Below are 15,248 nucleotides of genomic sequence, written 5' to 3'. Positions count from 1 at the left end.
CTTTAGAAGGAGGCAGGCCTCTATGGGTGTCAACAGAACATGGCATATCAACTTGCAGTAGGACTAAGCATTGCCCCTTGTATTAAGGCTGGGCAAGGCAACCCAGTATGAGGAATAGGTTCCCCAAAGCCAGCCAAAGCATTAGGGACAGCCCCTGTTCCCGCTGTTAGGAGTCCCACAAGTAGACCAAGCTACACAATAGTCACATATATACTGAAGCCTAGGTTAGTCCTATGCAGGCTCCCTGGTTGTCTGTTCAGTCTCTGTGATCCCCTATGAGCCAGGTTAGTTGATTCTGTGGATTTTCTTGTGATGTCTTTGACCTCTCTGGCTCCTATAATCCTTCCTCTCTCTCTCTTTAGCAGGATTCCCCAAACTCGGCCTAATGTTTGGCCGTGAGTCTCTGCATCTGTTTCCATCAGTTGCTGCATGAAAGTTCCCTGATAACAATTGGGGTACTCACCAATCTGGTCACAGGAGATGGCCAGATCAGGCTATGTATCCACTGTTGCTTGGAGCCTTTTTTTTTTTTTTTTTTTAAGATTCATTTATTTATTATGTAAACAGTGTTCTGTCTGCCTGTATGCCTGCAGGCCAGAAGAGGGCACCAGATTTCATTGCAGATGGTTGTGAGCCACCATGTAGTTGCTGGGAGTTGAACTCAGGACCTCTGGAAGAGCCATCAGTGTTCTTAATCTCTGAGCCATCTCTCTAGTCCCCATTGCTTGGAGTCTTACCTGGGGCCATCCTTGTAGATTCCTGGGAGATTTCCATGCAACAGGTTTCTACCTGACCCTGAAATACTGGCTCCTTTCCACTCATCTCTTTTAGTATTCTCCCCCTCCATTTACCCCCCACACCTGATCCCTCAGTTCCCATCCCCACTTCTCACCCCCAGTCCACCCACAAGATCTCTTCTATTTTCTCTTCCCAAGGAGATCCATTCATTCCTCCCATAAACCCCCCTTGTTACCTATCCTCTCTGGGTCTGTGGATTGTAGCATGGTTATCCTTTACATCACAGCTAATATCCACTTATAAGTGAGTACATACCATGTTTGTCTTTCTGGATCTGGATTACTTCACTCGGGATGATTTTTTCTAGTTCCATCCATTTGCCTTCAAATGACATGATGCCATTGTTTTTAACAGCTGAGTAAATGTGCCACATTTTCCTTATCAATTCTTCTGTTGAGGAACATCTAGATTTTTTCCAGGTTCTGGCCATAACAAATAAAGATGCTATGAACATAGTTGATCAAGTGTCCTTGTGGTATGATTGAGCATCCTTTGGGTGTATGTCCAAGAGTGTCAATCCATGCTTTAGCAGAGGAAAACCCAGCCATATCTCCTGTAATCTTGTTCATTAAGTCCTGGCCCCTATTGACTGTATGACCTCAGGCAAATTCTCTTCCTTCCTGTCCTGCTTCCCTCCTACTCTCCTTCTCTTGCTCCCTACTTCTCTTCTCCTTCCCTTTCCTCTGCTTGAATGTCCATACATCATCACTCCATTTCCTTCCTCCCTCTATCCCTTCCCTTTCTTCTTTCTTCTCAGCAGTGGTCAGCTGATTGGATGTAGGAAAATAAAGATATTTGAATTTAACTTGTGTTTTGTTAGATCAGTGAACTAGAAAGAAATTGGTGAGGGAATTGAGAGTGTTTTCAAGAGAACCATTATACTTCAGTCTAAATTCTATGCCACATAAATGGAGCCAAAGCAAGAGGGGATAGGGGTATAGAGAGTATGTGTCTGGTCTGATGGATTGATTGGTAAGAGAACACTTGTTGCCAGAAGTAACAGAATTCATGGTGGAAGAGTGGGACCTGTGAAAAGGGTCTGTGAACCACTATGGAAGAACTGTGACTGGCTGGAAGAGAACATTGTAGCAAGTGAAGGGGTGGAAGATGTTCCAATCATTCATTCTCTGTCATTTTTGTCATCTTGAGCTTTGAGATTCCTCCTTTGTTGTGTTGTTGCATCTGTGCAATATTCAGGGAAAGTGTGGAGTCATAGCCATGGAAATTGGCATCGTTGACTCATTCCTGACTTTGGTGGGATTGTCTCTATCACAAACTGTGATGCTATTATTTCAACTACCTGTGACTGTATTGAGAGACTTTCATGTTATTTCCAGATAACTACAATGACCTTGTGGTTTTCTTCTTTCACTTATAAACTGATGAATGTATTTATAGTAGATTTGTTAAAAGGTTGAATTATCCTTGCATTTCCAGTAGGACTCATGCATTCAAGCAGTTGGTTTCATTTGATTTTGGACTGAATATATTACCTTGGATTTTATGTCCTAAGATGGTCACCATCTTAAGTTGTTTAACACTATACCCTTAAATTCCACACAAGTCCTTTTCTTGGCTATGCATGTTTCTACCTTTTGAACCGATGTTTGATCAGCTTTTCCTGTTCTCCAAGCAGATGCTACCTTCTCCCTCATCTCCTCTGGGGCACATTGCATCTTCAGCATGGATCCTTCACTCCCTTTCCTTCCCTAAGCTGATTCTATACCTTCATCTAGGAGCCTTAATCTTAAGTGGAGCCTACCTATACTGCTGTTGATATTTCCCCAGGCTTCTCTCTGTGGACTCTCTGGATGCTTCTGATGAATGACCCGTAGATAGTAGATGTACGCTCATTTAGGTGGCAAATCTTCTTCCTTTTTTAGCCTTTTCTTTTTGGATGAAGGTAACATTGGCAGCATATAAAGTAGCCATTCACTCCTTTAAAATACACCATTCACTGTACTTTACATTTACAACACTGTGGTCATCTATCTGTTCTAGTGAATAGATCGTCTCTAAAGAAAAGCCTGTGCCCATCAAGTGCCACCTCTTTGGTCTCCTTCCCTCGAATGTGGCAACAGCAAACCCTCTGTATGTCTGTGTTGGCTGACTGCTCAGGATTAGGTTAGTGCTGTCTCATTGTCACAGCCAATATCCAAGAGAACAGTTTGAGGGAGGAAAGGTTTATTTTGTTCATGATTTCAGTACATTGTGGTGGGAGAGTGTGATGGAGGAACTGAAATCGTGACAGACAAGAAACAGAGCAGGGCAGTTACAGGAAATGGCCAGAGCAAGATTTAGTTCTCAAGGATGTGCCCTCAGTGATTATTTCACTAGGCTCTACCTTCTGCATTTCCTCCACCTCCCGATAGCTAACTTCTATTTGGTGTTCATCAGTGGATTAGAACATTCAGTCAGTCAGAGCCCTGGTGGTCCAATCATCTTTGTAAGTGCCCTTATAGACACACCCAGAAATGTACTTTCCTAGTGTCCCAAGTCAGTTACAGTCAATTAACCAAGTCTCAGTGGAGACTGACCATCACACAGCATGTGACCGTTGTGTCTGGGCATATACTGGTTCATAGCAGCACCATTCCTACTACCCAGAAAGCAGATACAACCCAGACATGAACAAATGATGAATGGATAAATGAATATGGCATAGCTATGGAATGGAATATTACTGAGCTTTAAAAAGGAACACTGATACTTGTCGTACCATGACACCTTGAAACTGTCATGCTAAAACTAAAGGAGACAGATTCTTGTGGGTCTTAGGGAAGGCAATTTTAGAAAAAGTACAGAGTGTATTAGGAGTAAAGAGGGGAGAAAGCAAAATGGAAGTCATAAATCAATATTTAGGAAGGCTGCAAATAAATTATGTTGTCTTAGGGTTTCTTTCTATTACTCAAATAAAGTACTATGACCATAAGCAAGTTGGGAAGGAAAGATTATTTTACCTAACAATTCCACATCACAGTCCATCATCTAATGAAGTCAGGACAGGGACTCAAACAGGGCAGGAATCTGGAGGCAGGAACTGATGCCGAGGACATGGACGGGTACTATTTACTGGCTTGCTGCTCACGGCTTGTGCAGCATGATTTCTTATAGAATCCAGACCACCAGCTCAGCGGTAGCACTGCCCACAAGTGAGATGTGCCCTCCTCATCAATCATCAATCAAGAAAATGCCCTATAGTATTGCCCACATGCTAATCTGGTGAAGGCATTTTCTCTAGAGGTTCCTTCTTCCAAAATGACTTTAGCTTGTGTCAAGTTGACATAAAACTATATAAAATGTGTTATATACAAACATAAAAATATTAAAAGGAAACATTTTGCATAATTAATATATGCTAATGAGAAAGATTTTTAAGAATAATTTTTATACAATATGGAGTAGAATCTACATCCTGTCAGGTTGTCTCATTTACATGCCACTCTAGCTGTTGATATTAATAAAATTCCCATAAAGCAGGCATGATGCCCAGGACCCTGCCATGAATGTCACAGGTATCACTAACAGATACTTAAGCATTTTGGACATTACTAATATTGAAATCGCATTTTTTGTTTTTCAGTAAGAGATGCTAAAAATCTTGTACCTATGGACCCCAATGGCTTGTCAGATCCCTACGTCAAACTGAAACTGATTCCTGATCCCAAAAGTGAGAGCAAGCAGAAGACCAGAACCATCAAGTGCTCTCTCAACCCTGAGTGGAACGAAACCTTCAGATTGTAAGTACAAACCATGACAGCTCAGCATGGGTGACAGAGGATAGAGGTCTTCAGGGACTAGGCCATCTCTTCCTTAGCCTCTGTTTTCTTCCTTTTCCCTTTGCTTTCCTCCCCATTTCTCTTCCACCTGGATTTCAGTATTGTCCACCAAGGGGAAATCAGATTTTTTTAAAATACAGTGGAGACTGCTTTTGGTGGGTGGAGGCATGTTGGATGAGACGAGTATGTGTGCTGCTTGGTAGAGGTAAATGAGCAAGGCATAGTCTGTAGGTTATACTGACAAAATCTCTAGGGTTGAGTTCTCATGGCTCTAGGTTTACAGCCTACTGAGAGAACTGTATCAGCTTTGCTTTAGGGACTTCTTTGGCCAGGAAGAATATGCAGGACCCCTCCCAATATGTCTAGGCCAATGGTCATTCATAATAACAGCTGGTGTTTACTGCTTATGATCTCACTAGTAGTTGCTGGTTAATTCATTATTTTAATGCACAGGGCTTGCTAAAGAAGCTCCTTGATGGGGGCTGGAGAGATGGCTCAGAGGTTAAGAGCACTGACTGCTCTTCCAGAGGTCCTGAGTTCAATTCCCAGCAACCACATGGTGGCTCGCGACCATCCGTTATGAGATCTGGTGCCCTCTTCTGGTGTGCAGATATACATGGAAGCAGAATGTTTATAATAATAAATAAAATCTTTAAAAAAAGAAGCTCCTTGGTGAGTAGAAGGCTGAGTCGGGTGCAGCCTTGTAGAGTTTGTCACCATAGGTCATGGAAGCTGCAGGCTGGCATTTGGCAGCCTCATATCCTTGCCCCTTTCTCAGGATAAAGCAAGGACTATGTGAGCCTCTCAGGGCCATGTTGCATAATTGTTTGCCCTGAGACTCCAGCAGTTTCTCCACGCAGTTTCTCTACTTCATATCTAATGCACGTGTGTGAAAATGCACACACATGCATGTCCAATGATGTCATGGGTATTGGAAATTTTCCCAGTGATGGGAAATAAAGGCAGAGACAAATAGCCACAGGTAGACCTGCTTTTGTTGGAGCTAGCTGAGGTCCCCCACCTGCTTGAACAACAGAATGAACCCCAACTCCCAGGAGAGTAGGAACCAAGTGTGTCTCCTGCAGCAGCTTGTGACAGTTATAGACTTCTGTCTCAGGTTCTCATCCTCTTGTACATTTCATCTGCTTGAGGAATCACTATTACCTTTGCTGACTGACTGACTCTCTCTCTCCCTCCAGTCAGCTGAAGGAATCAGACAAAGACAGAAGACTGTCCGTAGAGATCTGGGATTGGGACCTGACCAGCAGGAATGATTTCATGGGGTCTCTGTCCTTTGGGATTTCCGAACTGCAGAAGGCTGGCGTGGATGGCTGGTAAGGATTCTGCATTGGGAACCACAATACAAGTCAATCCATCAGACATGGGATCAAATATGTTTTCCCTTTTCTCTTAAAATTGCAATATGAAAACAAAAGCCCAAAACGATGATGGCTAGCTTGGCTTGGCCTCATGAATGTGCTTTATTTACCTCCTCCATTTACAAAACAGGAGATAGCTGGGCCTGGTGGCCTGGGCCTTTTATCCTGGCTACTTGGTAGACTGAGGCTGGGAGGATTGCATGGTGAAGGCCTGTTTGGGGAACTTTGAGCGCTTGCTTCTAAATAAAGCAAAAGGATGATTGGGTTATAGCTGGGTGATGATGCATATACCCAGCATCCGTGAACAAGACCCTACATTTAATCCCTAGAACTTGAATAATAATTCATTGCTGGTACTAAAAGAGCTGAGGAGACAGCTTGCTGAGTCAGCAAAGTGCTTGCTATATCAGCCTGAGGACTTGAATTCAGATTACCACCACTCATGTAAAAGTGGGCACATCAGCATGTATCTGTAACCCCAGCATTGGTGTGACAAGGGGAGCAGAAATTGGGCCAGCCAGAGACAAGAAAACCCTTAGAACTCACTGGGTGATGAGTCTAACCAATTGGTGAGTTCTAGGTTCAATGAAAAGAACCTTCATAATGTAAAGTGGAGAGTGTTTGAAAAAGCCACTCAACATCAATCTTTCTCCTTGAGGAACACACACACACACACACACACACACACACACACACACACACACACACACACACACTGACATGATAAAACTATAGCTGTGAAAAGCTGAATGCCAAGACATGGTTCTCTCTTGGTCACAGTCCTTACCTGCCCCTAGTTTACCACCTCTGCCCTACTGTACACAGCCTCATGGACATCAAAGCCATCTTAGAAGTTTACTTGACAGATCTGAGTGATTCGTTTTACTCTGTAAGGAGGTGTGTCATTACGGGCAGTTCGCCCTCCCCTGCCCCGAGCCTGTCCATAGTCACCCACATGGCTTGTTTCTGCTGGAGTTTTTGCTTTGCTCCCTTCTAATGCCAGAACAAAGCACCCTCATCCAATATCTCCAACAGGAAAGTGGGTCAGCCCCATGGGCAACTACTCCATAGTCACCTGAGTAAGAGTCACAATCAATGGCCTAACCTGGTTTCCCAATTGTCACGTTGGGGCAAATGGTGATTGGATCTGTTCTTAGTTCCTTGAGATAAATTGTCTCACTTGGGACTTTTTCAGTTCCAAGTGAAAGAGAAGAAAAGCCAAACTGATTTCACAAGAAAGAGAATGCATCTTCCAGCCCATACCTCCCCATTGTCTACCTTAAATTTCCTAGTTCCTGATCCATATTGATTTATCACAGTTCTTCAAACGGATAGAACTTTCTAATCCCTCTGGGTGCATCAGGATGGAAGACAGATGTCCCTTTGTGAACTCACGGGAGTTCCATGAAGAGATAAACTTTGAGCAAAAAATTACTCACAAGAAGTAACAAATCAAGGACCACCTAATGAGAGAGGTGACTGCAGGGGAGGTGGTATTAAAAAAAAGCACAATTCAGGAAGTAGTTAAAACACCATTCTTGTACTGAAGACCATGGCTGGCTCTGTGGAAAGATTTGGTAGATTGATAGCTAGAAAACTGGTTTTGGAGAGAAGTTGGCTGAAATAGCTTGGCTACATTAAATATATGTATGCAGAAAACAAAAGAGTGATGGAAGCCCAAGTCTTGGGGTTCTATCATCTACTGGCCTGAATCAAAAGATGGTCTTCATTCACTTTTCCAAATGCTCACATCTTTCTTTGCAGATCAGGGAGCCACCTGCACACTGTGACTAAGTTTAGTGACATTACAGGAGGAAGGAGATGCTTAAGAGGAAACAATAGTGTGCCATGAAAAGTTCAGTCATCCTATCTTCCCCTTTGGAGTTTTGCCATGTTCCTGTCCTCATGGACTCACAGACAGGGGTTTTCTCCCTCTGCAAGTCAAGTTGACAGCGGTTAAAGAGAAGATCCGTGATCCCTGGTGGGCAGAAGCGAGACAGGAGAGAAGAGAATGATAATTGTAATAAAGATAGTTACCACCAACTGGCTCTGACTGTATGCCAGGCACTGGGCTGAACACACAGGTGCAAGAATCATAGGTACAGGAAAAACATGGCGGCTTCTTTTGTGAAAATGTCCTTAGGCTTTCTCAGACTTTTTGTGACCTCGTGGTAGCCACAGAGTAGGGTTTTGCTGGTGGTGCCCCCCCAGCCTTCTCTCTTGCAGAGTAACCATTCTGAACAGCATCCCCACACCTCAGCAGCAGGGCTGGCCCCACCTTGCTTTGAGGCTTCTCACTGGCTTCCTGCTTGTGCCTCAGGTCCTGGCCTGCTGTCATCCTCTGTGTGTCTCTTCCTCACAGGGTCCAAGATATTCCAGCCCCAGGCCACATCAGACCCCATTCCCCACCCCCTCAACATTTCTGGGACTCCTCATTTCTGAGACTCCTTCATGAAGAGATGGTAGTTCTGCCCCGGGTATCCCCCCTCCTCCTCCCTCCCAGATGCTGTGATGAGACAGTCCTCTATGAAGGTAGGGCCATGCCAGGGCACCACCGTCCTGTGATTCCCAACTCCTTTCTTTCCTATGCCAATTAAACTGCACAAGGAGCTTAAGTCCATTTTCAGAAACAAAGCTGTTTTCTCCTGCACCTGTAGTTTTGCTATGTGCACATCCAGGCCAACCTGAACTACAACCTTCAGCCTGGGTTGCACCTGCTTGTTCTACTCAATCAAACAATTTTAAATGACAACAACAAAAAAGCAAGTGTTTGCCTAAAACAGTTGTTGACTGAAACAGTTTTCTGGGGAGAAACTTAACAAGAGCTATGCATTTAACCCATGTAAACAGAAAGACAACGAAAAGACATGTGAGCTAGATAGGATAATAGGATGAATTGGTTCCCTCCCCAATGTCACACATGCTCAATATGTTGGTGTCTCCTTGTAATCCCAGCTCTGGGAGCGTGGAAGCAAGGGGAATCAGAAAGTTCAAGATCATCCTTAGCTATACAGTGAGTTGAAGGCCAGCCTGGGCTACATAAGACCCCTCCTCCCCATCTAAAATTTGTAGAATTGATAATAATTAACAATTATTTTTGAGGCACACTGAACTTGGAGATTCACCTAGAAGAGCCAGGGAAGTCCCCAGGTTCCTTCTGTCGCTGCTTTCTGGCACTGAGATTGTAGGCCTATAATGCCACACTCAGCGTGCTCTACATAGATGCTATGGTCCAAACTTGGGGGCCTCAGGCTTGTCCAGAGTCTCCTAACATGTTCTGATGTTGAATAAGTCACATCCCCTCTTGCAGACTCAGTTTCTCCCTCTTGTAGGAGATGGGCTCCTCCAACCATCCTGCTGTGTTATACAGTTATAGGTTGTATGATGTCGACATCAGTCCTCTAAGTCCATAAAGATCTGGAAAAATCCTCTTACCAAATGATGTTGTTCAGCAGGAGTCTCTGAGGTGTTCACTGACAGGAACATGCTGTACAAAGTTGCCTCAAGGTGCAGTTGGCTAGACCCCAGAGCTCAAGGATGCAGGGGTCTCTGACACCTAGATTTTGGTTAACACTCTTTGTGATGTTCACACCTTGAGGAAGTTCACAGAGTGTGTCCTGGCTGTCCAGTGATGCCCAGCTGTGATGTAAAACCATGTGGCAGAGCCCGCAGAGGCAGCTGTTGAAGCCTCCAGATGTGCGCCACCTGCCCCTGGCCACTCCTCTACCTCGTAGCTCCCGGCTCTGTACCTGCTGTCAAACCCTCCCCTTTGTTCCTAATTGCATCTATTTCTCCCTGCCTCCTCTCGCTTTTGCTGGAGATTCATGTGTGTTACTTGTTTGGTTTGTTTTTCTCCAAAGAATCTGCTCTGGGACTACGTCTCAGTTCTGTGTCTGTTTTCTTCCCTTTGTCTGTTTATTTTGCATTTGTCTTTGAACCCCAGTTGAGTATTTTGCTATTTGTTTTTTTCTTCTTACCTTACCCAGCTCCTTAAGAGTAATAAACCCTATTGGGGGAATAGACAATTCCTTTAAGTTTTGACATGTCACATCTTGACTTCTGTTGCTGCTTCTGGGTCTACCGTTAGGCTTTTCATTTCGATTCTTATACACTTTCATGTAGGTATATGTTTTAACCTTGAGAAATAGCTTTGCATTTAAATAGTTGCTGATGGGGTGGGGAGGATGGCTCAGCCTTTAGGAGCATTTGCTGCTCTTATGAGTTTGGTTCCCAGCACCTACATCAGATGCCTTACCACCACCTGCAACTCAGATTCCCAAGGGGATCCAATACCTTCTGGCTTTCTTGGGTACTTGCATGAACGTGGTATACATAAATTCAGGTTTGTGTTCGTGTGTGCACAAGTGCGCACGCGCACACACACACACACACACGCACACACACAAAGTAAAGTAAGTCTTCAAGTATTGTTTTTTATGTCAAATTGCAGTTATATGGTTTAGACAGGGAATGAGGCTTCTTTGCTTTTCTTTCTTGAAAAAAGTTCTATGCATTTATTTTATATGTATGAGGATTTTGCTTGCATGTATGTATGTGCACTACACACACACCTAGTGCCCGTGAAGGTCAGAGGAGGGCTTCTGACCCTTTGGATCTGGAGTTACAGGTGGTTGTGAGAGGCCATAGCTTGCTTTTTTCTTCCCTTCTTTCCCTTTCTTTCAGCTAAACTCAGCATACATTCAGTGTCCCTAAGTAATCTACGATCATTTGAATGAGAATTGTGTTTATTGTCAGTAGGGTATGAATCTCAGCATTGATGAGCTCTGTATCTTTATGGTTGGTGGACCTTTTATACCTTTATATTTCCATTTTAATTGCTTAAGCTAATTGCATGACACTTGTCATGGCTCTCTCAGTACAATTGTTAAAAAACTTTTCCTTTTCATTTATGGTGTTTTCCCCCCATCTATGAATGTAGCAATATCACCCGTGTGTAACTCTTACTGGCTTATTATCAACATGGAGTTATCATTGTTGCAGTTAATGCTTTCCCTGTGATCTCACTTCACTGGTGGCATCCATATGGTCACTTTTGCATTCTTTGGAAAGCCACAGCCCAGAACCCTCTGTGCTTAGGAGACACAAGAGAACTAAACAGATACAGATTTTCAACCCCAGGGAGCTGTCTCTCCAAGTGGAGAAAAAGAAAAACTCTTTTACACTAGGGAAAAAAAATATGGTGTGTTCCAGGTTGATAAACAAATGTTATCTGGAGACCTAAGCAGGAAACAGGGGCGGGGAATGCTGGGAGCAGGGCTGGTATGTAGATTTCATTCAGTTCTTTGGAAAGAACTTACTGCAAGGTGACATTTAGCAGGGTGTCTAAAAGGAGGAGGGACTGGGCGCTGTCCAGGGAAGAAGAAGCATGAGCAAAGGCCCTGAGGCCAGCCTGTGCCTGGTGAACTGCAGGCATCTTGAAGCATCTTGGCAAGCATAGGTGAGCCAGGAGGGAGAAGTGGTGGGTGTGTGTTCTGAGTGAGGAATTAAGGAGATCTATCCTCCTCTTGTCCCTTCTTGATTCCTCTACCCCTGTGTATGCCTGCACAATAAAAATAAAACCTCACAGTGTCTTATGAACCTGTTCCCGTCACTCAATAACCTTAGAAACATCTTTTTTTAATGTATGTGTATGGGTGTGGACATGCATGTTCATTTGTGTGAGTACTCATGAGGGCTTGGTGTTTGTGTGCCATGGCATGCATGTGGAGGGGAGAGGTCAGGCTCTGGTGCTGGACCTTATTTTCCAGTTTGTTTGAGGCTGAGTCTGGTTCATCGCCAGGTATATCAAGCTAGGTGACCTGTGTGTGAGCTTGGAGGAAATAGCGTGACAGATGCATGCTGTGGGACCTGGCTGCACACAGGTCCTAGGGCTCCCAACTCCATCCTCTTAGTTGACTGGCAAGCTCTTTGTCCTCTAAGCTATCTGAGCTGCTGTTAGACATCTTTTGTTTTATGTGACCCATGCTGTGAATCTGCCTCTGTCGACAGTCACTGCTTTTCTTTTTGTTTGTTTGTTTGTTTTTTGTTATGCTTTTTGTTACTATTGTTTGTTTGTTTGTTTTTCAAGACAGGGTTTCTCTAGGGCCTGCCATTGAACTCAGTCTATAGACCAGGATAGAAACACAATTATTTTTTTAAAGATTTATTTATTTATTTATTTATTCTGTATACAATGTTCTGCCTGCATGTATGTCTACACACCAGAAGAAGGCACCAGACCTCATTATAGATGGTTGTGAGCCACCATGTGGCTTCTGGGAACTGAACTAAGAACCTCTGGAAGAGCAGTCAGTACTCTTAACATCTCTGCCATCTCTCCAGCCCTCAACAGTTGTTTATTTTAGGTGGGAAAATGCATATCTATAAAAATAACTCCATGATAACAAATTGGCACCTCAACTCTTATGTGTACAGCTTTAATTACTTCCTAATAAATCCATAAGACTGAAATAGATGGCTCTGAGAACATTGTGTCAATAAAATGTTTGCCAACACATCCTGTATTTAAAAAAATATCTTCATCTGATGAATGTGTGAGAGTATTATTTCACCCCCAGTTGTCAACTCTTAGTATTGTATATGTCAAATACTCAATGCATGCATCATACACATTCCTTATTTCTAGTTATGCCAAGAATCATCATTTGCAGATTGCCATTTGTTTATACTTATGAATGGCAGCCCTGGCCTGGCAGTTTTATCATTGATTCCTTAGAACTTTTTAAAGGAGCTGTCGCTCTGTGTAAACCACTTGCTCAGCAAAGCATAAAGGCCTGGGTTTGGTCTCCAGCACCTTGGAGAAAAAGCTCTCACTACTGAGGATAGTGGTGTTTTCCCCACATGTATGTTATGCTGTTCTTCTCAATCATATTACATGCTACTTTCCTTCATATGTGTTTTGCTTAGTGTGCAGAGAGCATCTGTGTAACTCTAACTTAATGTGATAAATATCAAGGCAACTGCCAAAGACATTCCCCTGCTCTGTTTTGTAATTCCCTAATTGTCTGAATTACCCATCTTGTGTTCACTGTCTCCAGTGGATTTTGAAATTCAGTGATTGGATTTTTCTTGTGAAACAATCTTTCCTAATTTCAGATTGTTCCCTTTTCTTGACTGTCTTTGAAAATAGGAATTAGACATTCTCTAGGATTTTCTTTCAGCTGCTGTGCTCCTGGGTTGGCCTGATCCACTGCTTCTCTGTGTCTTTCCTTCTGATGGATGCATGTCTGTGTGTCCTGCTGCCCCTGTCTCTGCTGGTAGGAGGATGGGTACAGCAGTGATGGTTGTCCTGCCCTAGTTCTCAGATCCAGATAAGGGAGCCAGGAGCCTTTTGTAAGCTTTGGTAATTCTGTTTTGTGCAGACCAGGTATCCTGTTCCCTGGGAGGGGACCATAGCTAAAGGGAGCAGACAAGCATCCCTCCTAATGGAGAAGTGTCCTCTCTACACTGGCTTTGGAGTCTCTGTTCTTTTCTTCTGGGTGTAGGTGTCTAGTCTGGGTCCAGAAAGTCATTACATACTCTTCTCACACTGCTTGTAGCAGGCCTGATCCAGGAGCTGGTCCCTCCCCCAGCCTCCCAGATGTGGGGACATGGGACCCTAACTTATACCTTGCTTATCTGATCCAGGCTTGTCAGTGCCTGGGGTTCCCAGTATCTATGAAAGCTGGTGAACTGTATTTTCTGAATTGTGAGACCAGTATGACTTTGGATATTAGTAGTCTGAGTGTAGCTTATACTGACTTTTCCACTCTGTTCTTAGTACTTCGAAGAAGAAATTCTAGGGGCTATAGGCAGATGCCTAGGATGCTGTGATACTCACCCATTTTCTGGTCCCATCTGGAAAGTGGGGAGAGCTCAGGCTAGACTGTGGGAGCGGGAGCAGCTGCACCTCTTTGGACTAAACACTACCTAACAGAACAACTTAAAGGATGAAGATTAATTTTGGCTCACAGTTTCAGAAATTCCAGTCTGCAGTTGATGGGTCATATGTGCTTAAGCTGAGCATCATGGTAGCTGAGCACGAGGAGGAGGCTAGCTGTCAATACTCTAGTGTTTCAGGGTTACAAAGTGTGTGGCAGGAACTAAGGGCTGGGTAGACCCTCCAGAGATGATGCTTCTGGGGACCTACTTCCTCCAGCTGGGTTTCATGTATGAAATGTTTCACAGCTTCTGAACAGAGTACTGCAGTGTGGGACCAAGCATTCAAATTCAAAACACGAGTCTATGAGGAGCATTTCATATTCAAACCACAACTCTGCCCCCACCCCCAGTGTGTGTGTGTGTGTGTGTGTGTGTGTGTGTGTGTGTGTGTGTGTGTGTGTGTGTGCTGTTTGCCTATGAGTGCACATGTGGAAGCCCAGAGGCTGATGTATCTTTCTCAATCACTGCTCTCCACCTTATAGTTTGAGATAGGGTCTCTCATTGGGCCTGGAACTCATCAATTGGCTGAGAGTCCTTGAGATCCTCCTGTTTCTACCTCCCAGTGCTAGGATTAGAGGGGCCCAGCTCTGTTCTTTTGTGCTGAGGATCTGAATTCAAGTTTTCAACAAGAACTTCACCCACTGGGCTATCTACCTAGCTCCACCTTTCTTTTTAACAGTCACCTTTTACTTTAAAAAAGTGACAGTGGATTTATTTTAAAGGACAGGATAGAGCCAATCTTTCTCCTCTTTCATCTACCTGCCTGTTTTTATTCCTGTATCAGCAGTTGAATCTAGTGCTTTGTAGATGTTAACTTTCACCCTCAACCCAGACAACGGACTTTAAATGAGTACTTATTATTTTTTTAAATTCAGTGTGTGTGTGTGTGTGTGTGTGTGTGTGTGTGTGTGTGTGACAGGGTTTTTCTGTGTAGCCCTGGCTGAACTGGAACTAACTCTGTAGGTCAGGCTGGCTTTGAATTCACAAAGATCATCTTGCCTCTGCCTTCCGAGGGCTGGGATTAAAGTCATGTGCCACCAACGCCCAGTTAAAATCCAATTATTTTAATGGAAAACATTAAGTTAAAATAGTATGCAGATTTAGCAGAACCCATAAAGAGGCTCATGGAAGGCAAAGCTAGCTGCACCCGGTCCTGTAGTCTCTCATGATCTCATCACCTTGTAGAAGCTCATGGGACTCGTGTACAGCAAACCTCCTTAAGTTCCAGCAGATGCTTATGCAAGTTCTTAGTTTTGGATCCTTTAGAGATTTGGGGGAGAGAGCTGAGGAGCCAGTGTGAGGCTTAGAGGCTCCTATTACTCCCTCTGATTCATCTATCCCTCCAAATGGA

General features: G+C 43.8%; 1 protein-coding gene across 2 annotated transcripts in view; it reads left to right on the top strand.

The window, feature by feature from the left end:
* The window catches only part of Prkcb (protein kinase C beta), a 333,644-nt gene that overhangs the window by 221,820 nt on the left and 96,576 nt on the right, over positions 1–15,248 (top strand). For both annotated transcript variants that reach the window (XM_027410280.2, XM_027410279.2), the window contains exons 6-7: positions 4,382–4,538; positions 5,777–5,911. In XM_027410280.2, the coding sequence (XP_027266081.1) occupies positions 4,382–4,538; positions 5,777–5,911 (292 nt within the window). The remainder of the gene's footprint in view (positions 1–4,381; positions 4,539–5,776; positions 5,912–15,248) is intronic.

The sequence above is a fragment of the Cricetulus griseus genome, chromosome 3 (genome assembly GCF_003668045.3).
Source record: "Cricetulus griseus strain 17A/GY chromosome 3, alternate assembly CriGri-PICRH-1.0, whole genome shotgun sequence".
Classification (NCBI taxonomy): domain Eukaryota; kingdom Metazoa; phylum Chordata; class Mammalia; order Rodentia; family Cricetidae; genus Cricetulus; species Cricetulus griseus.
Note: the sequence above shows the minus strand (reverse complement) of the source record. Positions and strands in the feature narration are given on the sequence as shown.